General features: G+C 33.0%; 4 protein-coding genes across 5 annotated transcripts; all 4 read right to left on the minus strand.

The window, feature by feature from the left end:
• Positions 1 to 3,463: 3,463 nt before the first annotated feature.
• LOC133319745 (pro-resilin-like) lies at positions 3,464 to 5,674 on the minus strand. Its single transcript, XM_061525159.1, has 7 exons — positions 5,575 to 5,674; positions 5,437 to 5,498; positions 5,215 to 5,304; positions 4,719 to 5,053; positions 4,512 to 4,597; positions 4,158 to 4,292; positions 3,464 to 3,916 (listed from the first exon to the last, which is right to left on the minus strand). Exons 1-7 carry the CDS (start codon positions 5,578 to 5,580, stop codon positions 3,785 to 3,787), a joined length of 846 nt encoding a protein of 281 aa, XP_061381143.1. The 5' UTR covers positions 5,581 to 5,674; the 3' UTR covers positions 3,464 to 3,784.
• A 2,359-nt stretch (positions 5,675 to 8,033) lies between these two features.
• LOC116775512 (pro-resilin-like) lies at positions 8,034 to 10,072 on the minus strand. The gene is made up of 7 exons (XM_061525160.1): positions 9,977 to 10,072; positions 9,839 to 9,900; positions 9,604 to 9,693; positions 9,133 to 9,467; positions 8,914 to 8,999; positions 8,560 to 8,694; positions 8,034 to 8,345 (listed from the first exon to the last, which is right to left on the minus strand). The coding sequence occupies exons 1-7, from the start codon at positions 9,980 to 9,982 to the stop codon at positions 8,214 to 8,216; spliced, it is 846 nt and encodes a 281-aa protein (XP_061381144.1). The 5' UTR covers positions 9,983 to 10,072; the 3' UTR covers positions 8,034 to 8,213.
• Positions 10,073 to 13,468: 3,396 nt separating this feature from the next.
• LOC133319746 (pro-resilin-like) lies at positions 13,469 to 15,818 on the minus strand. Its single transcript, XM_061525161.1, has 7 exons — positions 15,689 to 15,818; positions 15,551 to 15,612; positions 15,307 to 15,396; positions 14,842 to 15,170; positions 14,625 to 14,710; positions 14,015 to 14,149; positions 13,469 to 13,884 (listed from the first exon to the last, which is right to left on the minus strand). The coding sequence occupies exons 1-7, from the start codon at positions 15,692 to 15,694 to the stop codon at positions 13,753 to 13,755; spliced, it is 840 nt and encodes a 279-aa protein (XP_061381145.1). The 5' UTR covers positions 15,695 to 15,818; the 3' UTR covers positions 13,469 to 13,752.
• A 4,182-nt stretch (positions 15,819 to 20,000) lies between these two features.
• On the minus strand, positions 20,001 to 22,342 carry LOC116775756 (pro-resilin-like). 2 transcript variants are annotated; one of them, XM_061525158.1, is made up of 7 exons: positions 22,219 to 22,342; positions 22,081 to 22,142; positions 21,859 to 21,948; positions 21,367 to 21,701; positions 21,148 to 21,233; positions 20,569 to 20,703; positions 20,001 to 20,438 (listed from the first exon to the last, which is right to left on the minus strand). In XM_061525158.1, the coding sequence occupies exons 1-7, from the start codon at positions 22,222 to 22,224 to the stop codon at positions 20,307 to 20,309; spliced, it is 846 nt and encodes a 281-aa protein (XP_061381142.1). In that variant the 5' UTR covers positions 22,225 to 22,342; the 3' UTR covers positions 20,001 to 20,306. The 2 variants fall into 2 exon arrangements, with proteins under 2 accessions (XP_061381142.1, XP_061381141.1); XM_061525157.1 differs by lacking the exon at positions 22,219 to 22,342 and having other exon boundaries at positions 22,081 to 22,160.
• Between the last annotated feature and the right edge of the window lie 3,065 nt (positions 22,343 to 25,407).

The following is a 25,407-nucleotide window of genomic DNA, read 5'->3' on the forward strand; positions in this document are numbered from 1 at the left end:
TTATATAAATAATTAGGAGAAGCACCTTCGCTTTTCCTCGCTTCGCTCGAAAAAAAATCATTTTTCGGTTTCGGCAACGAACCATTTTTTGGACATGGGTGCGTTTCCCGGCTTTAAAATTAAAATTAGTGGTCCGATCAAATTTTTTTTGACAAAAAAAAAATATACCACTCAAAATAACTGGGGTATGGAACAAAAAAAACCTCGACTCGGTGCATGAAGATTTATCTCGCCTGTATAGCATGATATTTAAAATTTTCACAAGGATACGTTTAAAATAAAACTATGTGTTAAACCATTCGGTGTAATTTTTTGTTAATAAACGACCCTTTCATCTCATCTGCCCGTGATCACGTTTGCTGTTATGTAACCGAAACCTCAAAAAAATTTGAAATTAAAAAACAAACAGTTAAGTTTTTCCAAAAAAAACATATTTTGAATTTTATTTTGCTCAATTTTTAATTTATTTTAATTTTAATTTTCTTTCATAATATGAAATAATTTCACTTTCATTATGAAGTATTCTGTATACAAAAAAAAAATACGTTTTATGAATTTTAGAACTTATTTACTGTGTAATATTTAAAAAAATAGTTAATAATATTGTTTTTCATAATGCTTTAAGCGATAGCGCAAAGTAAAAAATTATACAATAGTATTTCTGGAGCAGAATAAGCGTTTTACCCCCAAATGAGCTGGTCATATTATGATGTTTTTGATTATAATATAGAAAATATGTTTATCATAAATAAATAAAATAGTCAGCATGTAATTCTTGTCTTGTTTGATTTAGCGATTGTATATTATTTGATTATTATATCCTAAGGGTGGACAGTTAAAAAAAAAAACATAATGACACTATAAAAACAGACGGAACAAAGGTCTTATCAACTAGTGACGATTTCAACGACAACATCATACCAAGGGACATTTATTTTGTTACAGATTGTGGGACTATTTTGGAAAAAAAAAATCGCTTTAATCGCGAGTTCATGTTGACAATGAAATTATGTTTTTGAAATATAACTAAGTGATTTTTTTTTTTTATATATTCCCGACGCCTCGATTACAGTAACTGCGATCACTGACAAACGAGATGAAACCGTCTGTTAGTTAGTCTTTGTTATTTGTCATCTATCGCCAAACATTTTGTTTCTACGTATATCCACAGTTTTTAATTGTGAATTAATATTTATAACGGATTAATATTTATGTATTGTTTAATTGGAGGTATGATTGATCAGTGATCTTAAGAAAAATAATGTTATATTTAAAGTAGTTATTAATTGAAAAACTAAAATTTTCCTTCGATATATAATTACGTAATACAGTGTTTATGCTTGTCGTTTTTCACCAGTCTATAGGGAGATAAAATTTGTATAAAAAGTATGGATAAACTCACTGCGGACTGAGATGAGATTGATCTGTAATCGAATTAATTTAAAATATTTATTGCTAATAACGCTATTTAAACCAATGATTAATTAATTTCATTTTATTATCATTAAAATAATAGCCACTTTATTTTAAGTTATTTTTTGATGTTAAATTTTTTTTATAATATATTTAATATTCTAGAGCGCTACTAACGGATACCGTATATTGAAAATACTAAGACTCATCTCGTCCGGCCGTGATCACAGTTGCTGCAAAGTAACCGGTACGTCCGGAGTATGTATATCCTTAAATCTTAGTTTTATTTAAATGAATACACACGAAAATATTAGATATAATTGACTGAGTTAATATCTGCCATTCTAATAAAATTATTTGAAGAACTGAAAATTATTGACAAACATCGCACTGATGTGATTTATTTGCACTTCACATGTCTCAGTTAAACACAATTTAACATGTTTTGAGACGTTATTGTACATGGCCAAATATCATTACTACTTCTCTTTTTCCTTGTGTCACTTTCATGACTTAGACGATTTTTTTGAAACAACTCATGTAAAAATACGACCAAGTTTGTAGGCTCTAGTCATATCAAAGATACACTGGTAAAACATACCTCTCCTCCTTCTCATTTGGGTAATAAGGTATTTCGGTCATTGTTATAAGAGCAGAACTTTTGCATAATATTAAATAAGTACAAAATATTACGAATTTTTTTTTAAATATATACAAATACAAATTACTAAGAGATGGTGTTTATACAATTATTTTAATTATAATATTAATATTAACTATATAAAAATATTTTATTGAATTGAAACACAGAAAAAACAAATTTTATTGTCATGAGCTAAAACTAAAAAGTCCAGTCATCAGCAATCAATACATAAAACAAAGTCCCTCACCGCGTCTGTCAGTCTGTCTGTTCGGGATAAACAGAAAAACTGCAGCACCGATTATCAAACAATTATCACCAATCGATAGCTTGATTCTCGAGAAAGGTTTCAGTATATATTTTGTTAAGTTTTTTAGTAATTTATATTTACTTGTGTGTACATTAACGATATTTGTTAAAGATGTCGGGAAAACATGAGCCGTCTGAGAGCTTTTAACGAAAACGCTGCCTAAAGTCTTTTAGATATAACAAAATAATATATACAATTGTGTATCTTATATAGATCTTCAGAAAAGTCCTCGGTGGCATATGTCTATACCTTAAGGATAACATACTATATCCATTTTACAACTATTAAAAATTGGCATTCCCAAAGCGTTTATTGGAAAGCTATTTACATAAATACGGTATTAAGTCTTATCATAATAAATGACTTTGTTTTTAAGCCTACATCAGTATCTGTAAATTAGTTTTAAAATTATTTGAAAAGCCGGGGCTGGTTCCTAGTTCAATATAAAATTCGTTTAATATTTAAAGTTTGTTACTATGCTATTAAATTATTATTTTTAGCTGCCTCTCTATATTGTCCATAAAAAAAAACAGTTTATAAATAAGTAACAATGAGTTATCTTTTATAGACAAAACATAACTTTAGTAATTTGAAAATGTTATTGAGATGCCCCGAAGAAAATAACAAATGGGTTTCAGGATCCGGCTTGGTAACATCTCGCAAGGTAATATTTAGCTTAAGGGTGCTCAAGTTACATTGAGCACACTTAGCGGAGGCTTTGAAATATCCGCCAGTACATCACAGTTGGGATTTAGTACGAAGTCCGGTGTTTATCTTGGGGTGTACCGACACTTGTGGAGTACCAACATGTCACCTCTAAGGTCGAAGGAATGTGATGAACCGCTGATACGTCTCTGTATGTCATACAAAAATTAAAGAATCCAGAAAACAAGTGGACACAGTCAAAACAATTTATTGAATTACACAATATTAAAGGCATTTCATTTTCAATAAGAGTAAACGAAAATTAATGAGGATTTGATGATATTATAGATACTGACGGATTGATACTTAAGTTTGGAAACCTTTGACAAGTTAAATTAAACCTTAGATAAATAAACTAAAGTGTTATTATTAAAGCAAAACCAAGAAATTAAACACTTTCAAGTACGTTTAATAAAAAATACATTATACAATTTTTAACAAAAATGAAGAATAACATAGAAATGTTTTGGTATAGATGGCCTCGACAAACACCTTAATAGACCTTAAACTTAAATAGACCTTAAAATATAAATAAGAGTAAGGCACAGATGGAATTAAAGTTAAATATACAGACACTCGGTATCCATTAACATTGCTTGTCGTCATTTACAATAAGGACTATTTACAGATCAATTAGAGGAAGGGAAAAAGATCCTTCTCTCTATCAAATAAAGATAAACAATAATCTTAAAAAACGCTTCTTTATATTAAGTCTTCTAATAAGGTCCGTTGGTGTTATCGTTGTTGTAATCCGCTTGTCTGTTACTGTCGTAGCCTGATCCGGCGCCGACGTCCTCGTATGAGATCCTGGGCTTGAAACCGTCCTGGTCGGCTTCATATTCTACAGTCTAGTGGAAAAGATTTACAATATAAATTAATATAATTATTGTGTTCATTGTATTTTAAGGCGTATAAATTTTATGACGACTTTAGTTTAGCTGATTTATGGCAAAAACAAAAACAATCTTTATATGACCAATGATTTAAAGTATGAAATTTAAGTCTAAAGGCAAATTAAAAAAAAAATGTGAAAAAGATGCCTGGATATGTCGCAAAAGTCATGATATCGATTGTGTTTATAACAATAACCTGTTTCCTTCCATCAGGTAAGACGACGTAGTAGACTCCCTCAGCCCGGTCCCCTCGTCGTGACTCTTGGTGTCCGAAGTCGTTGCCGGAGGGAGCGTCCTGGACCATGTATTCGAAGTCGTAGTTTGCAGGCTCCTGTAAGTGAAGGTTATTACATACAAGTTATGGGGTCGACCTTCGATACTTCAAAAGCATAAGAAGTTAAGGGCCAAGTTGAACAACAGTGTCGCTTCAGTTTTTCATATCGGCATCTTTAAACAAGAATAAATAATGCTATTATAGTTATTATCAAGCAATCTGAAATTGGAACCTCCCAAGACAATGATATTAAAATTAATCTGATATTAAACTCACTCCACTGCTTCCATCATCATATCCTCGAGCATTGGGAGGGAGGTACTGTCTGCTTTGCTGGTTGTCATATTTGCTGTCACTCCCACCTGATAGAAAATTACAAACAATGAGAACGATGATGTAGCAAGAAACACACACGCATGTAAACGAGCTTTGAAATATATAGTTGTAGCGTGTTCAAACATTTTGTTCTTATATTTCACATACTTCGTTCAAATCCAGGAGTTCCATATTCTTGAGAGGGACCATTGGGTCTAGCCTGATTTGGTACCCCGTATTGAGTGGAAGGTGCTTGGTATTGGTTTACAGGTGACAAGTATTGTGCCTTTGGTGCTTGGTATTGGCTCGGAGCTGGATATTGATTCACAGAAGCTTGATACTGGTTTGTTGGTGGTAAGTATTGGCCGGTGGGTGCTTGCATTTGTCCTTGATATTGGTTGTTCGGTGCTCCATACTGAGAGGAAGGAGTTTTGGGTAGTCCGTATTGAGAGTTAGGTTTCCGGATGCTTGCAGGTGGTCCGTAGGCAGATGAAGGAGGTCCTCTGTAATATTATATAGATTTGGAAACAATGTTTTTCTATATTATATAATCTATTTTTTAAAACCATAAGAATAATGGATTTATTTTTGATTATCAAGTTTATGTTTTGTAATGAATTAGAAAAAAGAAGATGATGTAATTAATTATGATTTCTTAATTTACTTGAAGACAGCTTCAGTCTGTCTCTGACTGAATCCGGGAACACCATAACTCTGAGAGGGAGACGCGTTCCTCGCTTGTGGAGGAAGATACCTGGAGATATTATAAGTAAGGTATTGTACATTTTCAAAAATGTTATTATTTAAATATACAATACAATCCTTTTAGATAATTAAAATGTAAATATTCTTTGATATTATTATTATTTGAAAGTTAGTTACATACCTGTTATTAACTGGTGGCTCCGCCAAACACGACACAACGAGTAACGAGCACACTATGAAACACTGAAAACAATATGACATTAGACAATATATTACAAATAAAATGATTAATAATATTATTGTTGATTAAACGTCACACCTTCATTTTGTCAAAGGAACCCTTGATTCGGTGAACTTGTACGTTCTGTTAATATATGATGAGTCGTTGTTAGAGCCGCTGTTACTGGATATGTTGTTGTGTGTTCAATGATGCTGGAGATGGGTCGATCGTCTTATATACTCGTCAATCTGTTGAAGCTTTTAAGATGAACGTCTTGAATTGTAACTGCAGGCCTCGAAAGATACTCTACTTATTTTAGATCATAATAAACTGTAATGTGATCGTTACATTCGCCAAGTTCACACTTCTATTTGGAAACTGTTGTGAAATATAATTAAGTATCTCATAGCAATACTTCGTTGGTACACTGATTATGAATTGTTTTTAATAGATAATTTTTTAAGACAATATTTTTAAGACTTTGTTTTCAGTTTTAAAGGAAATAGTCCTTTATATAAGAAATTTTAGGCATCATTTAAAAAAATATATTTTGTCTCTAGTAGAGCACATTTCACACGTGACCAAAACTATGCAATGTCTGCTAGACGTGCTCTACTTCAACATCATTTTATTTCAAGGACACTTATTCATTAAGCTCGTGATAAGAAAAGTATTCACGAAAATGCTAAACGTCGATCATAGCAAAGTATACATTAGTAAAACTATTTTTATATACACAATTTATCATAATATGACAGTTAAAATGTATAAAAGCTCAGATCATTATTTGTGAACACGTTCCGTACTTGATTGTACACGATGACTTTTAATAATATACGCATTAATCAGAAGTGAAGTTTTTAAAATATAAATAACAAAAAAGTCGTTTTTTTCTTTATGTGACATTATGAAAGATAACTTTCAGACAGAATTGGGGGACGTGATCACAATCAACTGAACACTATACCGATCCTCCCGCCATAATGTCTACTCGGGTCATTGCCTTAAACATTTTTCAGGTTACATTACTTAAACTTACATTATAAAAAGATATCTTGTTTATACTTAAATATTATTTTTGTTACAGATCTCTTTAGACGGGTAAATCATCTTTTGTGTTCTTCGCTTCTTTGATTTTAATTTTCTATTATATGTCACACAAACTTCCAAAACACATTAACTCATCTTGAAGGTCGATGTAGGGAGACATACTTCCATTTAATTTAAAACGTCCATTCTGATTGAATTGTTCAAAAAGTCCATTGAGAAGCATTGTTCATTTCTGCTATGAGAGCTTTCCCTACAAGTTGCATTCACTTGACTTGGTATAATGTAGGTTTACTCTGTGTTTACATTATCTGTGCAATGAGAAACGTTCAGAGGTAGGTCATCAGGTAGGTATCCAACATTGCATCGTCATTGCCGTACCGCACTCGTCACTGTGGGACGGGATGTCACCCACGTTATCTGATCAGTTTTTCTTGTTATAGCGGACTTACTAGTTTTGTTTTGACGTTATATGTATCTATCAATTTTTATTTTATTTTGGGTACCAATTATGTGTAATTAATTCATGTCAGTGGTAAAAGTTTATCCCACTGACATAAATTCGAAAGTTGGTATGTTTGGTTGTATGGTTTGTCAATTTTATGATTATTTTAATTTGTAATGAGACATATGAATACTAATAAACTTCGTTCGTAATTGTCGAGTCTTCTCGTCATATCTTGGCAACATATGCTTATTTAATGTGGGTCACAATTTCCAATGTTTAATTATGTCAATAAAACTCTTTATATATAAGAAACTACACAGTTTCATGAGTTTCAAATTCAACTTATTACATTCCTCAAAAAACTGTACGGGAGTTAGTTTAAATTTCCCTGGTTTAGACAAACATCGATCGTTGTCCACGTGAGTAGTTTCCTCGGCTTGGTTTTTTGTCCGTAATGACGTTGTCAGTCTCAAAATGTACCTCAAATTAAATCTTAACCGTCCACCGTTACCGACGATAAGACGATAAAATGTTTATTCACAAGTCTGTTAAAAATACTACGAAAATGCTTACAACAGATTATTTTCATATGTCTGTCCTATATTCCTGAAAGCAAAACATTAATTGGCTTTCCTTGCAAACCAAGAAGCTTGCACCGTGTCCTCCTAAAAAACGAGTAATCCAGTAAGACTCGTATCACATATTTACTTCCACTTATTGATATTACCGTAACTACTTCGCTTGCGAATAAACATTCTAGCCATGTAACCCTTCTTTATCAACATCCAGTTTCATGAGGAGTGTTATAAGACATCCTTATCACCTCTTTTTCTTTCTGCTTATTGTGTTCTAGGTTATTTGACTAGTTAGTTATTATTATTATTATATTTAAATAGCTTGTTTTATTCTTCACATAGCTCCATATTTTAAATATATTTTAAAAATTTAAAAAGTATACTTGAAAATATTCCACAGATATAAAGCTGGTCCACCTTTCAACCCCTACATTTAAATAAAATGTATTTCAGGTCCGAAAAAAAATTTTAGGGTTCTTTTAAGTATCATTTATTTACAAAAAAACATCCCGCAATATTAAACAAAAATAGAAACCGTAATATAGAAATGTTTTGGTCTAACTAAAAGGACTATTAACAGATCAGTTACAGGAAGGGATGAAGATCCTTCTCTTTATCAGATAAGGATAAACAATCATCTTAAATAACGCTTCTTTATATTTGGTCTTCTAATAAGGTCCGTTGGTATTATCGTTGCTGTAATCCGCTTGTCTGTTACTGTCGTAGCCTGATCCGGCGCCGACGTCTTCGTATGAGATCCTGGGCTTGAAACCGTCCTGGTCGGCTTCATATTCAACAGTCTAGTGACAAAGATTTACAATATATATTAATAAAATTATTGTGTTCATTGTATATTTAGGCGTTTAAATTATAATACGACCCCAATTTGGCTGATTTGTGGCAAAAACAAAAACAATCTTTATATGACCAATAAAGGCAATAAAAAAAAAATGTGAAATAGGTGCCCGGATATGTCGTAAAAGTCATAATCTCAATTGTGTTCATAACAATAACCTGTTTCCTTCCATCAGGTAAGACGACGTAGTAGACTCCCTCAGCGCGGTCTCCTCGTCGTGACTCTTGGTGTCCGAAGTCGTTGCCGGAGGGAGCGTCCTGGACCATGTATTCGAAGTCGTAGTTTGCAGGCTCCTGTAAGTGAAGGTTATACATACATGTTATGGGGTCGACCTTCGATACTTCAAAAGCATAAGAAGTTAAGGGCCAAGTTGAACAACAGTGTCGCTTCAGTTTTTCGGATCGGAAGCTTTAAAAAAGAATAAATAAATGCTATCATAGTTATTATCAAGCAATCCGAATTTGGAACTGTCTAAAACGATGATATTAAAATTAATCTGATATTAAACTCACTCCACTGCTTCCATCATCATATCCTCGGGCACCGGGGGGCAGGTACTGTCTGCTTTGCTGGTTGTCATATTTGCTGTCACTCCCACCTGATAGAAAAATACAAACATGAGAACGATGATGTAGCAAGAAACACACACGCATGTAAGCGAGCTTTGAAATATATAGTTGAAGCGGGTTCAAAAATTTTGTTCCATAAATATAATCTTAAGTCGCACATACTTCGTTCAAATCCAGGGGCTCCATATTCTTGAGAGGGACCATTGGGTCCAGCCTGATTTGGTACACCGTATTGAGAGGAAGGTGCTTGGTATTGGTTTACAGGTGACAAGTATTGTGCCTTTGGTGCTTGGTATTGGCTCGGAGCTGTATACTGATTCACCGAAGCTTGATATTGGCTGGTTGGTGGTAAGTATTGGCCGGTGGGTGCTTGCTTTTGTCCTTGATATTGATTTTTCGGTGCTCCATACTGAGAGGAAGGAGTTTTTGGTAGTCCGTATTGAGAGTTTGGTTTCCGGATACTTGCAGGTGGTCCGTAGGCAGAGGAAGGACGTCCTCTGTAATGTTATATCGCATTTGAGACAAGGCTGTTTTACGTTTCGTAATAAAATATTAGATTATTTTTAAAATCAAATTCATGCTGCGGAAACAATTAAAAAAGGTGATGTTATTAATTCAGATTTTTTTATTTACCTCAAGACAGCTTCACCCTGTCTCTGACTGAATCCGGGAACACCATAACTCTGAGAAGGAGAAGCGTTCCTCGCTTGTGGAGGAAGATACCTAGAGATATTATAAGTAATGCAATTTATATTTTATACATTACAGTACGTAATATTTAAATCCTATAGAAATAATTTAGACAATCAAATATACCGAAATACAAATAGTTGGAATACTCTTGCTCTATAATATTAATTAATATTACCTGTTATTGACTGGTGGCTCCGCCAAACACGACACCACGAGTAACGAGCACACTATGAAACACTGAAAACAATATGACATTAGACAATATATTACAAATAAAATGATTACTAATATTATTGTTGATTAAACGTCACACCTTCATTTTGTCAAAGGAATCCTTGATTCGGTGAACTTGTACGTTCTGTTAATATATGATGAGTCGTTGTTAGAGCCGCTGTTACTGGATATGTTGTTGTGTGTTCAATGATGCTGGAGATGAGTCTTATATACTCGTCAATCTGTTGAAGCTTTTAAGATGAACGTCTTGAATTGTAGCAACTGACTGATGTTTACTCGACCTACAGATTTAAAATAAAAATTATATTAGGTTATTTTTTTATTTAAAAGAAACAGTAGGTTTATTCAAATTGGCTTCAAACAAAATATAGATGAGAAAAGCTTATGATGCAGAGTGCTTAATTTTTTTTAAGCCTGGTTTATTACTACAAAAGAATGTATTTTATTTATAGTAGAGTACATTTTAGTCTTGACCAACACAATGTAATGACCGCGAGGTGTGCTCTACTTAAACATCGCTTAATTTCAAGGACATTCCTTTAACAAATACGTGGTTAGATAAGAGTTTATCCGAATTTTTCTTTAAATTATAGTTTATTTAACATTGTTTTAAAAAAAAACTTGCTTTCAACTTATATAATGAAAGTAAAGTCAAAGATAAAAATGATGAAATTATAAATTCGTTAACATCTCCATTGTATTATTCATGTGTGTCATATAAAAGTTATAACCTCGTTCATTGCATTTGATTGATCTAACACATTTTGTGTCATCAGAAATAAATATAATAGACTATAGATTTCAAATAAACTTGATAGAATTATGAGCGATCTTTAATTAATTACTTGCTAGTGTAGCCAATTTAACTGCATTTGTATTTTATGCGAGATGATTTAGAAGGTAAGTTTTATTCATCAATGTTGTGAATTGTATTTATAACAATATTTTATTTATATATCTATGTCCATATCGCGTGCATTCCAAACTCTTACAAATCTATTATTACTACCAATAGTAATGACAGGGCAAGGTCTATTGGAAGCTTATGAGAAGTTTAATTCTAAGGCCCGATTCACTTTGCATTAGTTTCTTAATACCCTCTATGATTATTCAAGTGTGTAACAGACACTTAACTAATTTGCGTAACGTAATATGTCTCAAAAATTAAGAAAAATTTAGAAAAGCTGAACAATGAACAATGTAATATTCATGAAACGTAGACGATATATCATTACGGTACAAATAAGAAGGCTTTATTTCGTTCACCATTTTTTAATTTTCGATCTAAATAAATAAAATCACTCATTGGAACTCATTTACTTTCTATTCTATTGGCTCATATAAAGTGAAGAGAGGTGGCTCTAAACTATGTATGTATTATTTTTTTGATTATTTAAGTGAAAATACTTTACAATAAATGAGGAACAGAAGCGGTTATTATTAAATGTGTCAGATAACTTTCAATTCATCTCCTTGTATGATAGAATACGGAAAGTTAAATAACGATACATAGTTGAATTGGTGGAAAGATATTAAATAAGAACTGTTTTTGATGATAAATAATTTAAATTACCTCTTCATTTGCATCATTATGGGACAGTTACAAATTTCAATGACAGTTAGAATAAAATAGATGTTATTAGTGTTTGGTTGGAGCACTGTTAGTAGTTACGAATTGCATTTGTAACAAATATTTCCAATTAATGCGGTTACACATGAATCTCATCTCAGTCCGCAGTGCGTTTATTCTTACTTATACTTTCACTAAGAATCGTTGTAATTACTGAACAAGGTCTCTCACGACGCGATCTGCTTTAGGAAAGCTCTGGATGACCTTAAATCTTCTTCATTGATCTTAAATAGTATATATTCTATTGATTCATATCAATACTTTGTTATTTGTTATTTAATATTAATAATTTACTTAAAGAAATGTGAACGAGTAGTCGATTCATTCCTTGGTAAATAGATACTGTCAGTTATGGCCATTTAAAGAAACAACGTGAATATTGGGAGGAATTTCAGAGTTAGACTAAAAGGGAAACGCTTTAAGGCTTCCGGGTCACTCTTCGCCCAGCCGCTTGAGTTTTCCGTCAGAGGGCGATACGGTCAGGTCACATGAACCCTCACAGGAGATACAGAACAGTGACTAGAGCAAGGTTTTGCAACCTATTAAGACGGGACTATCAAATCGATGATTGTTGAAAGTCATTTCTTTATTATAATGTATTGATAATAATAAATATAAATATTGTATTAACGTCATTAATAAGGACATTAACAAGAACATATAAAGTGAATAAATCTATCTGAAACTGACTTGTATTTTAAAGTTATTAATTTCTAAATTATTGTTTTGTTAACCGATAATTAAAACTATGTTAATTGAAAGTTAACGATGATTCCAGTAAAGCAACGTGATGGGTGAATAAATGTGTCAAAACATTGTCCAGTAAGAGCTGTATCCGAAACTGGGAGACCTGTTATACCATTGACTTCCACGTCGTCTTGGTCAAGATAAAAGCCTTAGAAGGTGTAGGGTTTTTCACTACACTATATTGTAAAGGTTTGAAACTTTCCGATACTCTCTAAATAACCACGTCTTATATTTTAAATATCAAAACTATTGTGTAATTTTCAACACCGAAGTCAGTATTTCATTCAATATATCCTTCAATCTGTAATGATAATTTAGCTTCAAGGGAATTTGATATTCTAACACGAAGACAAAACAGTTATACTCAGTTCAGTTTATTAAAAAATAAAATTAATTTTTATATTTTTTTCAAATTTATTCATTCTTAATTTACGAAATCATTAAAAATACCGTCACTTTAAATTTGGCATTAACGTTTTGTGTAGAAAGACAAGAATTTCCTGTCAAGAAAAGTATTAGCTGGTTAAAAACTCCACCCTACAAGTTTAAGTGACTATTTATTACGTGTATAGAAAAAAAATATTATAATGTTTTGTTTGTTTATTTCAACATAAAACACATCATAATACAGTGAACATATTTCGTTATTGGTTCATAAAGAAATGACCGAAGTTGAAGTTGAGGCCTTTGCTCAGCAGTGGGCTCCGATAGGCTGATGATGATGATGATGATGATGAAGTTCATTCGGAACACATTTTTTCCGGGTCATAAGCTAATTTTTTGTTTTAATCATCCCTTTATATAAGAAGATATACGCCTTCCAGCCTTCTACTTTAACAATTTAGTTATTTTTATGTTACTTTCAATTTATTCTGTTAATCGTACTCTGTGTAACTTTGCATATCTTGGTACATCTTAAAACGAGAGATTATAGTAATCTTCATTATTGCTGCTTATCCTTTTTCCGAAGAGTATAGAGTGTACTAATAACTTTATTCAACTACTCGACATTATTATTTTCGTGTATAAAACTAATTTTAAAACTAATATATTTTAATTGCTCATAAAACAAAGGTGATCCGAGGATCATCTTTGTTTTATCAGGGCTAGCCCTGACAAGATAAAAAAAATATATATATTAGTTATAAATACTGATAGTTATTAGAATTAAGGATACAACAAAGTAACAGAGTGTTAAATCAAGATAAATTTATTTACAAACAAAAATAGAGACGGAAATATATGTAGAAATGTTTTGGTATAACTGGCCTCAACAAAGTCCTTAAAATATAAATTAGACTAAGGTACAGATAGAAGTAAAGTTAAATATACAGACACTCGGTATCCATTAACATTGCTTGTCGTCATTTAGAATAAAAACTATTTACAGATCAGTTAGAGGGAGGGAAGAAGATCCTTCTCTCTATCAAATAAAGATAAACAATCATCCTAAATATTCTTTCCTTATATTTAGTCTTCTAATAAGGTCCGTTGGTATTATCGTTGTTGTAATCCGCTTGTCTGTTACTGTCGTAGCCTGATCCGGCGCCGACGTCTTCGTATGAGATCCTGGGCTTGAAACCGTCCTGGTCGGCTTCATATTCAACAGTCTGGTAACAAGTGTTTCAAGGCAATTTAATTTTAGTCATAAGTGAGAACATATCTGAATTAATTTAATAAGTCATTCTCATGACCTCGAATATGTTCATAACAATATCACACCCTCCAACTGTATATTACCTGTTTCCTTCCATCAGGTAAGACGACGTAGTAGACTCCCTCAGCGCGGTCCCCTCGTCGTGACTCTCGGTGTCCAAAGTCGTTGCCAGAGGGAGCGTCCTGAACCATGTATTCGAAGTCGTAGTTGGCGGGCTCCTGTTATTGAAGGTTATTTATTATATTATATGACATACATGTTACGGGCTCGATTATTAATACTCAAAAGCTTAAAAAAATAAGAGCCAAGTTGAACAAAAATATCCCTTCAGTTTTTCGGATCGAAAGCTTTAAACAAGAATAAATAATGCTATTACAGTTATTATTAAGCAATCCAAATAAATGAAAAAAATATTTTCGGATCATACTACGCATATTTTATTATTTTAAAATCTACATACTCCCGACGTTTCGGTTACTTTGCAGGAACGTGAACACGGGCAGACGAGATGTCTGTCACATCTGATATCTCTATCACGGGAGTATGTAATTTTTAAAATATGTGTAGTAGAATCTGAAAAATATTAGTTTCACTTAAATGAAAGTTTCGCGAAAGTCTTAGATCTCATTACGCAATCCGAATTTGCAACTGTCTAAAGCGATGATATTAAAATTAATCTGATATTAAACTCACTCCACTGCTTCCATCATCATATCCTCGAGCACTGGGAGGGAGGTACTGTCTGCTTTGCTGGTTGTCATATTTGCTGTTACTACCGCCTTGAAATAATTTTAAAATATTAAAATGGGAATATAGTAGGGAACACAAGCATGCGTTCAAACTTTGCAAAAATATACGAAGCGGAATTGCTGCTGAATATATAAAGATATAACATATCAATGAAACATACTTCGATCAAATCCAGGAGCTCCATATTCTTGAGAGAGACCAATGGGTCCAGCCTGATTTGGTACACCATATTGAGTGGAAGGTGCTTGGTATTGGTTTACAGGTGGCAAGTATTGTGCCTTTGATGCTTGGCTCGGAGCTAGATACTGATTCACCGAAGCTTGATATTGGCTGGTTGGTGGTAAGTATTGGCCGGTGGGTGCTTGCTTTTGTCCTTGATATTGGTTGTTCGGTGCTCCATACTGAGAGGAAGGAGTTTTGGGTAGTCCGTATTCAGAGTTTGGTTTCCGGATACTTGCAGGTGGTCCGTAGGCAGATGAAGGACGTCCTCTGTAATGTTATATCGCATTTGAGACAAGGCTGTTTTACGTTTCGTAATAAAATATTAGATTATTTTTAAAATCAAATTCATGCTGCGGAAACAATTAAAAAAGGTGATGTTATTAATTCAGATTTTTTTATTTACCTCAAGACAGCTTCAGTCTGTCTCTGACTGAATCCGGGAACACCATAACTCTGAGAAGGAGACGCGTTCCTCGCTTGTGGAGGAAGATACCTGGGGATATTATAAGTAATGCAATTTATTCTTTTAAAAATGTATATATTAAATTTTACTATACAATCTTTAAGAAATATTTTAGACAATGAAATACAAACATAGATAATGATTTCAATTTCTTTGATGTTATTATTAGTTGAATGTTTTTTACCTGTTATTAACTGGTGGCTCCGCCAAACACGACACCACGAGTAACGAGCACACTATGAAACGCTGAAAACAATATGACATTAGACAATATATTACAAATAAAATGATTAATAATATTATTGTTGATTAAACGTCACACCTTCATTTTGTCAAAGGAATCCTTGATTCGGTGAACTTGTACGTTCTGTTAATATATGATGAGTTGTTGTTAGAGCCGCTGTTACTGGATATGTTGTTGTGTGTTCAATGATGCTGGAGATGTATCGATCGTCTTATATACTCGTCAATCTGTTGAAGCTTTTAAGATGAACGTCTTGAATTGTAACTGCAGGCCTCGAAAGATACTCTACTTATTTTAGATCATAATAAACTGTAATTGTGTTGATCATAATAAACTGTAATGTGACCGTTACATTCGCCAAGTTCACACTTCTATTTAGAAACTGTTGTGAAATATAATTTAATATCACATAGGAATACTTCGTTCATATAAGAAATTTTAGGTATCATTTCAAAATATACTTTGTTTTTAGTAGAGCACATTTCACACGTGACCAAATCTTTGCAATGTCTGCTAGGTGTGCTCTACTTAAACATCATTTTATTTCAAGGACACTTATTCATTAAGCACGTGATAAGAAAAATATTCACGAAAATGCTAACCGTTGATCATAGTAAACTATACAATTAGTCAAACTATTTTTGTATACACAATTTATAATAATATGACAGTTAAAGTGTATAAAAGCTCAGATCACTGAGAGGTGTACTTTAGTAATATTATTTTTAATGAAAATTATAGTTCTTAATAAATGAAAAAAAATAAAACTTTATTTTTTGGTTCATGTTGTTTTTATCTATTCGAAACAACTTTCAGTCTGATTACATGACTGCACTGAATTGGCCAAGCTGCCAGAACTTCCACTGGGACCATTGCCTTCATTTACATTACATATATTTATTTATTAGCATACAATATGTTTCAGGTTATATACTTACTTATATACTTCTTGCAGAGATCTCTAGAGGTAAATCATCTCTTGTGTCCGTCGCTTCGTTAATTATAATTTCCTTTTTTCTTTTATATGAGACCAAGAAACGTTATCAGTACGTACAGGTGTGTGTATATACAGTCTGTAAATGTTTAGCTACAAACAACAAACGCTGTAGTTGGCAACAATGATAATCTCCATTCCATACTCAAGGCGTGTCGAATTATATTAGCAGGCCTTAACTTAACTAACTGAATTTGTCTGGTGAAAAGTAAAAATAAAAAAAGTAGGACAGAAGTTGGAGAATAAAATCTACTAATAATGGAAGGAAGAAAGGTCGGAATTCTTATCTCTCTTCGATAATTAAGGTAAAATACACACTTTGTTAAGCTTCTAGCTTGTGAGTCCACGTAAATTGACTTCAGTGATTATGTCGATTACCCGAAACGACCCTGAATACTATCCTACGTGGAGGACAGCTCCTAAACCATGATTTCTCTAATACTGGTTCTGAATTATAAATTGATTAAAACTTAGTTTATGACGTATAAATACATGATCAGTGTTATAACTTGTAATAAACTTCTTAGCAAATTTCCCTCAAATTAAGGTTGAGGTAAAAGTCTTATAAAATCCTTATTTTACAAACGTCGCCCCACAGTTAATCAAAATGCTGTTTAACGCAATCTTAATATTTAAGCTACCAATATTATTAGCATACAATATGTATTGTGTTACAAGTTTTAAGTCAGAAAGTTCACTTTCAGAGATATTTGGGAATCAGACCTTTTATCTTTCAAGAAATCGCTTAAAAATCGACGTAGTAGGACACAAAGATATACCTGGATCTAATTTGAAAAATGGAGATCTCATGTGGGCTAGTTTCAATATCTACTCTGGGAGTACCTTACAAGTAGTATTAACTTAAATTAGTATAACATCAAACAAATCTAACCGGAATTTATATAAGGATATGCTTAACTTGTCTGTTTCAACAATGCATATTAATAGTTTTGCCACACCCGTCACGGGGGGATCGGGTGTCATTCATTATCTGAACACTGTTTCTTATAACAGTAAATTTACTTGTTAATTTTGGTGTGACGCAATATGAACGCAACAGTGTGTAATTAATTCATGTCAGTAGTGAAAATGTACCCTACTGATATTATAAATTTGAAAGTTTGTATGTTGGATATATGTATTATCAATTTTATGTTTTTTTCAATTATAATGAGATACATGAATATAATAATTTCTCGTACGTCATTATCAAATCTTCTTGTTATTTCTTGGCAAAAAATGGTCGTTTAATGTGGATCACTATTTACAATGTATAGTTATGTAAAAAATCTATTGATAGAAAAAACACAGTTTACTGACTTTCACCTTCAATGTATTACGTTCCTCTAGAATTGTATTGTAGTCAGTTATAACTTCAGTGGTTCAGACAAAAATCCGGACACGTCTTAATATTCCCAATATAAAACAATTGACTTGGAAATTTCACAACTATAATTTAACGGTCCTGTAAGAGCAGTCGGTCTCGTAGGAATTGAATTCGCAAGTAGAAACTCTCCAAAATACTGTCTACAGCTACTTTAACGAGCAATATCCACCTCAAAATCTTTACTCTCAAAGAAACAAAGAAAATTCTTTCAAATTCAAAATGGGGAGAAATAAACGGGCATTAATAAAAAATCTACGTACAACCAAAGCCCTAGGCGACAATCATCTTTATGGCGATAAGATAATATTACCTCCTATGGCGATAAGATCAATTTTAAAATTATTCAAGGAATATCGGCGCAAACCGCAGAATGTCAAAATAATTTTGACTGGGCAAAAAATGAAGTAGATGTTGATAAAAACCCTTTTGAGTATTCGAAAACAATTTGTAAGAAAGCATGCAGAAAGCTACTCTTGACCAAAGAACAGCTTTATGAGTATTTTAAAAACACATACAAAGTGCCCAAAGGTGTCAGACTATACAGGGTTCCCCACGGAAAAAACCTGAAATTTATCGTATCGACTTCCATGGCATTCCACTAACGAAAGAAGAAATTACTTGCCAGATAAATAGAAATTAAAGTCTAAATCTACACCGGGACCCGATGGTATCCCATACATAGTGTTTAAAAATCGGTCGGTTCGTAAGTATCTCATATAAGGTAAAATTTGGTCAAGGAAATAAATCCCGGCGTCCTTCGGTAGAGCAATTTTTGTGCTCATTCCCAAAAAGGATCGAATTACTGATCTGAAATAATAATAATTTAATAAAACCCTTTGGTCAAAGTAAGATGCAGGCGTGTTGAAGTTGTGACTCGGGCTCGCGCTATTGGCTGATTTGTCAGCTTTATTCAGTGATCGCAATAGTTTTGGGATGAGTCTAAAAAGCTATCCGAGCTCTATAAACACCTTAGAATTTAGAAGAGACATATCCTGGGGAAATGCAATGATGACGTGATTACATCACTCCAAAAGATAAAGATGGCCCAAAGCTAAAGTCAAGACTTCAATTCCATAAACAGTTTATGAAAGGAGCACAAAGTAATAGGTAGGGTTAGGATCAAGTAAGAAGGCCCAAGATACGGATGCAGAATGAATAGACATAGACGATACGCAGAACAATTGGTTAGACGAAGGAGATATTTTCATCCCAATAGCACTAAAATGTTTCACCCTTATTTATGATCGATCGCCAGCACTGCTTAAATTTTCTTAATGTGTTCCAAATGACTCTCCCAGGTCAGAGTTATTTAGTGAGATGGGGTAAAGATACTGAAAAAACTGGGTTTATCTGTTGCAAGGCAGTTGGAACTGCTAAGCATATGGTGGTGGGATGTGAGGCACTCTTGGATAGCGGTCAATACTCGCGTCGTCATGATAGAGGTCTGGAAATCATACGTGAAGCTGTTAGTCTTTCGGCAACCACAAATGAGCAATCAATAGGTTTTGTGATTGAAGGAGCTAGAGCTATTAATTCAAACGTCAAGTATTACTCTATCCTTAATGTCTCTTTCGTTTGGACCATAATGACGAATATGTGTAAGAAATAATGCAAAACCCCAGAGGCTATATGTGCGAATGCTAAGAAACTCCCCTCCCCCCTTTCAACTCCGAAGGCTGAGCAGTGTCGTCTCTTATACTGGTGTATTTTTATTTCACTGTTCTGTAGTCCTGAAAGTAAACCATTCCTTAGCTTTCGATGCAAACTAAGTAATCGTATTGTAGTTTTCTTAACAAAAAAGTAATCCAAGTAATGCTCGTATCGCATATTTACTTCCATTTATTTATATAACCTTAACTACTTTTACTATTTGACGTTCTAGTTAATATTCTATTGGGATTATAAGAGTTTTAATTCTAACGTTTAAGTATCGTGATTTATTCTTTCCACAGCTCCATATTTGATACATTTTCAAAAGCGAAAAAGAATACTTCGCAAATAAAATAAAATTTACGTTTTTTCTTCATCATTTATTAACAAAATTACATTACGTAATCTTTAACAAAAATAAAGACCGTAACATAGAAATGTTTTGGTATAACTGGCCTCAACAAAGTCCTTAAAATATAAATTAGACTAAGGTACAGATAGAAGTAAAGTTAAATATACAGACACTCGGTATCCATTAACATTGCTTGTCGTCATTTAGAATGAGGACTATTTACAGATCAGTTAGAGGAAGGGAAGAAGATCCTTCTTTCTATCAAATAAGGATAAACAATCATCTTAAATAATCTTTCTTTATATTTAGTCTTCTAATAAGGTCCGTTGGTATTATCGTTGTTGTAATCCGCGTGTCTGTTACTATCGTAGCCTGATCCGGCGCCGACGTCTTCGTATGAGATCCTGGGCTTGAAACCGTCCTGGTCGGCTTCATATTCTACCGTCTGGTAACAAGTGTTTCAAGGCAATTTAATTTTAGTCATAAGTGAGAACATATCTGAATTAATTTAATAAGTCATTCTCATGATCTCGAATATGTTCATAACAATATCACACCCTCCAACTGTATATTACCTGTTTCCTTCCATCAGGCAAGACGACGTAGTAGACTCCCTCAGCGCGGTCCCCTCGTCGTGACTCTCGGTGTCCGAAGTCGTTGCCGGAGGGAGCGTCCTGGACCATGTATTCGAAGTCGTAGTTGGCGGGCTCCTGTTAGTGAAGGTTATTATATTATATTATATTATATTATATTATATAAGGGCCAAGTTGAACAAAAATATCCCTTCAGTTTTTCAGATCGAAAGCTTTAAACAAGAATAAATAATTCTATTACAGTTATTATTAAGCAATCCAAATAAATGAAAAAAATATTTTCGGATTTTACTACGCATATTTTATTATTTTAAAATCTACATACTCCCGACGTTTAGGTAACTTTGCAGGAACGTGAACAAGAACGAGATGTCTGTCACATTTATTATCTCTATCACGGGAGTATGTAGTTTTTAAAATAATAAAATACGTGTAGTATAATCCGAAAAATGTTAGTTTCATTTAAATGAATACTCGTGAAAGTCTTAGATCTCATTAAGGAATCTGAATTTGGAACTCTCTAAACCGATGATATTAAAATCAATCTGATATTAAACTCACTCCACTGCTTCCATCATCATATCCTCGAGCACTGGGAGGGAGGTACTGTCTGCTTTGCTGGTTGTCATATTTGCTGTCACTACCACCTGATAAAAAGGACGAACTATTATAATGGTGTTGTAGCAAGAAACACACACGCGTGTAAACGAGCTTTGAAATATATAGTTGAAGCGGGTTCAAACATTTTGTTCCATAAATATAATCTTAAGTCGCACATACTTCGTTCAAATCCAGGAGCTCCATATTCTTGAGAGGGACCATTGGGTCCAGCCTGATTTGGTACACCGTATTGAGAGGAAGGTGCTTGGTATTGATTTACAGGTGGCAAGTATTGTGCCTTTGGTGCTTGGTATTGGCTCGGAGCTGGATACTGATTCACCGAAGCTTGATATTGGCTGGTTGGTGGTAAGTATTGGCCGGTGGGTGCTTGCTTTTGTCCTTGATATTGGTTGTTCGGTGCTCCATACTGAGAGGAAGGAGTTTTGGGTAGTCCGTATTGAGAGTTTGGTTTCCGGATACTTGCAGGTGGTCCGTAGGCAGATGAAGGACGCCCGCTGTAATGTTATATCGCATTTGAGACAAAACTGTTTCACGTTTCGCAATAATTATTTTGAAACTTTAAAAATATTAGATTATTTTTATCATTAAATTCATGCTGCGGAATCAATTAAAAAAGAAGATGATGTTATTAATTATGATTTCTTAATTTACCTGAAAACAGCTTCAGTCTGTCTCTGACTGAATCCGGGAACACCATAACTCTGAGAGGGAGACGCGTTCCTCGCTTGTGGAGGAAGGTACCTGGTGATATTATAAGTGATGTAGTATATATTGTCAAAAATGTTATTTTTTAAATATACAATACAATCCTTTTAGATAATAAAAATATAAATATTCTTTGATATTATTATTATTTGAAAGTTAGTTACACACCTGTTATTAACTGGTGGCTCCGCCAAACACGACACCACGAGTAACGAGCACACTATGAAACACTGAAAACCATATGACATTAGACAATATATTACAAATAAAATGATTAATAATATTATTGTTGATTAAACGTCACACCTTCATTTTGTCAAAGGAATCCTTGATTCGGTGAACTTGTACGTTCTGTTAATATATGATGAGTCGTTGTTAGAGCCGCTGTTACTGGATATGTTGTTGTGTGTTCAATGATGCTGGAGATGTGTCGATCGCCTTATATACTCGTGAATTTGCCAAGGCTTTTAATATTTTTAATGATAACTGGCGGACACGCTCTTAAATTAGAAATTTTAGTCACAGGAAGTATTTCTGTTTTGTTTTCAAGTACAAAAAAAACACGTTTCTTAAATAGGATGAATAAAATGATATAGTTATAATGTCGTATAATATAAATCTATATTTAAGAAATTTTTAATAAACCACAATATTGTAATGATTAGTCTATCAAAGCGTATTGAAGTGCTTCATATATAATTCTACAAAAAAATATAATCGATATGCATATATTAATTTGTTATTGATCTATTGATATCTAATAATCGGTAAAAATTAATTTTAAATAATCCTATATAATATATATTTCAAATGCTATGGTAATTGTTCGTGAAAATAAAATAATAAATGCGAGCTTGAAATCCTACAAACCTATTCATTACAAAAAAAATTTCACTCTCGAAACATTCTTGCATTGCTATGAACTTTGTATATTTTAAATAATTAAATTAATATTACATATTACGTAATGATACTAAAGTTAAAACGACACTTTAAATGACTTTTTTTTCTCCATTATAAGGATTAAAATATAGTAGCTATAATTTCAAAAATAAATAGTTTTTTTACCGAGACTTTTCATCTCAAACTTATTTTCTCAATCGTTCTAATTCATCTCATCTATCATCGTATCTTATAAATTAAGTTTTCACAATAAATTATCAATATTACTATGAGAAACAAATGGTACTTTTACGATGAAATCTGATGATAGATATGTTCATAAAAATAGAACGGTTTTAAATATTTTTATGCAACACTGGCATAAATGAGTTGATAGAAAGAATATTAGGTTTAACACGCCGCCCTGAGGCACCGCGACAAAAAGGTGGAAAAGTGTTCTCAGCTCTTAAGAATTTTGAAATAATAGAAAGTAAACGATCGAACAATTTTAGTAGAAAATCACAATCAAAAGTGTTAATTAAATTCAGAATAAACATTATGGTTTGCAACAGCATCCGTTATTATTTAAATTAATTCTATTTTAAATCACGTTCAGTGAAAGAGGAAGATTAAAATTGTAGAATATCAACGAAAGATAAATTAACTTCATGTTGATGAGTTATCATTGATAGACATACATATGACACTGCAATACAATGCGCTTTCACCGACTCCACTCAAAACTTGACACTTCAAAGTCAAAGGAACCGGAACACGATATTTAAAAAAGGTTTTTGAAACAAACCCGATTTTCAGGGTGATGGAAATTTATCGATGCTAAGGGGAAGTTTAACACAATTTAACACAAGAAATTTAACACAAATAGGTGGGGTGATTTTAATCATTTTTAGTGAAAACGAATGAGTTACTTATTTTACGGAAGGTAGTAGTGAAATGTTTATTAAAAAGAAAAATTTGAATTAGGAGAGGATCTAATCACACATTGTGATTTAAATAGTATCAATTTTTGAGAGGGTGATTATTTTTGAACAAAGATTGCATTCATTTTTTTATAGATTCCATGTTTTTTTTTTCAAGAAATATTTACACGTTATGAAGAAGGGGCGCTGAAGAAAGCTATACTGAAAAGTGTGTCCTGCATTTAAAATACGTCTTTTTTCAAAAGCACAAGTACAGTTACGATGACGTTAGTAAAGTGAGCTTTTAATGAAAAGACATGCAACCGCTTTAGAAACTTGCTCTTTTTAATTGTTGTTTTCGTGAAGATGGTGTGTATGATTATTATGAAAGATGGAAGATAAAAGAAGCCTTAAAATAGCAGACCAAGAACATAACCACTAACCAGTCTTCCCGTGGCAACTCTCAAGGCCCCATGCCTTGATAATGAAGTGTGGCCCAAACCTTCCCAGGTTACACCATTTTGTGTCCACAGATGGTTGATAACTTGACTTTGTCCACTGTCGGTGAGGCAGCCGTTTTATACATGACAGGCCTCATTAAACCTGTGGGAGGCCAGCGGGGGGCCATCTTCGGATCCTGATACCTTCCATGACCAAGAACCCGACGAATCGTTTCATGACATGACTATGACTAACGGTGGTAACAACACCGGCTGCCGAAGTTTTGGAATACAACGGAGAAAACTTTAAAGACGTTGAGAAGCTATTTATTTTAAATGTTTAATTATCCCTTAACGGTATACGCATCCATTTTTATTACGACAATCATGACATATTAAATAAAAAACTGGGTGAAGTGAATGAGAAGTTAAGGAAAGAGAAGGTTAACTTCACGATTCGCAGATTAGATTACAATCGACTAGGTGTAGTAGTACTTGGGATACAGGAGGGTCAACCCTATCCGAAGTAAAAGTTGAAGAATTTACCAACGTTTGTCGTGCTTCAACAACAACAACAACAACAACAACAATACTGTATAAAGAAAAATTAAAGTGTATATATTCTTATTTCTATAAATATTTTTCTAAAATAATTGTCTTTTTAACAACAACTATTATTAATAATCATTTGTAGGAAAATTCACAGTTAAAAAAATTCAATAACTATGACATTGTAACGTAATATACAAGCTCATAAATTTCGAAATAATATCTTCTTTAAAGTTTTATCTCTAATGATACAGCCACTAGATCAAGAACAAGTATCTACCTATGTAAGCTAATTCATTTAGATTTTAAATCTAATTGATTTTTATTCCACTAAAATATTTATCTTTAGTTTATCCCCTTATCCCCTTGCCAAAGACCGTGCAAAGTGGAGGAGTTCGAGCAGGAAGGCAGACCCTGGCTGATACTGGAATAAATTACCAGTAAGAAGAAGAAGTTTATCCCCTTATATTGAAAATATCAGAAAGTTTAAGTTTACATATTTTATTACAGAAGGGAGATAGGAGATGAAAATCCAGATTGATTTCTAGCATATATTATGAGCTGCATTCTCTATTGCATAAAAGATTATTCACATCGAAGGCTTCATAAGATCTAGATTTGTAAGAACTAAAATGTATTATAAGTCGTGTATCAGTAATTCGTATCCTTGCATATCGCATTTCTCTAGTGAGTTGCCTAATTTA

The sequence above is a fragment of the Danaus plexippus genome, chromosome 27 (genome assembly GCF_018135715.1).
Source record: "Danaus plexippus chromosome 27, MEX_DaPlex, whole genome shotgun sequence".
Classification (NCBI taxonomy): Eukaryota; Metazoa; Arthropoda; class Insecta; order Lepidoptera; family Nymphalidae; genus Danaus; species Danaus plexippus.

Coding starts and splice junctions, on each gene's coding strand:
- LOC116775512 (XM_061525160.1), bottom strand. Junction 9,000..9,132: donor AGCCCCTGGATTTGAACGAA/GTATGTGCGACT, acceptor TTTTTCTATCAG/GTGGGAGTGACAGCAAATAT. Junction 8,346..8,559: donor TACCTGATGGAAGGAAACAG/GTTATTGTTATG, acceptor CTTTGTCACTAG/ACTGTTGAATATGAAGCCGA.
- LOC116775756 (XM_061525157.1), bottom strand. CDS start 22,160: ATGTCATATGGTTTTCAGTGTTTCATAGTGTGCTCGTTACTCGTGGTG. Junction 21,702..21,858: donor CAGACTGAAGCTGTTTTCAG/GTAAATTAAGAA, acceptor ATAACATTACAG/CGGGCGTCCTTCATCTGCCT. Junction 21,234..21,366: donor AGCTCCTGGATTTGAACGAA/GTATGTGCGACT, acceptor CCTTTTTATCAG/GTGGTAGTGACAGCAAATAT.
- LOC133319745 (XM_061525159.1), bottom strand. Junction 5,305..5,436: donor GAGCCACCAGTTAATAACAG/GTATGTAACTAA, acceptor TAATATCTCCAG/GTATCTTCCTCCACAAGCGA. Junction 3,917..4,157: donor TACCTGATGGAAGGAAACAG/GTTATTGTTATA, acceptor CTTTTCCACTAG/ACTGTAGAATATGAAGCCGA.
- LOC133319746 (XM_061525161.1), bottom strand. Junction 15,397..15,550: donor GAGCCACCAGTTAATAACAG/GTAAAAAACATT, acceptor TAATATCCCCAG/GTATCTTCCTCCACAAGCGA. Junction 13,885..14,014: donor TACCTGATGGAAGGAAACAG/GTAATATACAGT, acceptor ACTTGTTACCAG/ACTGTTGAATATGAAGCCGA.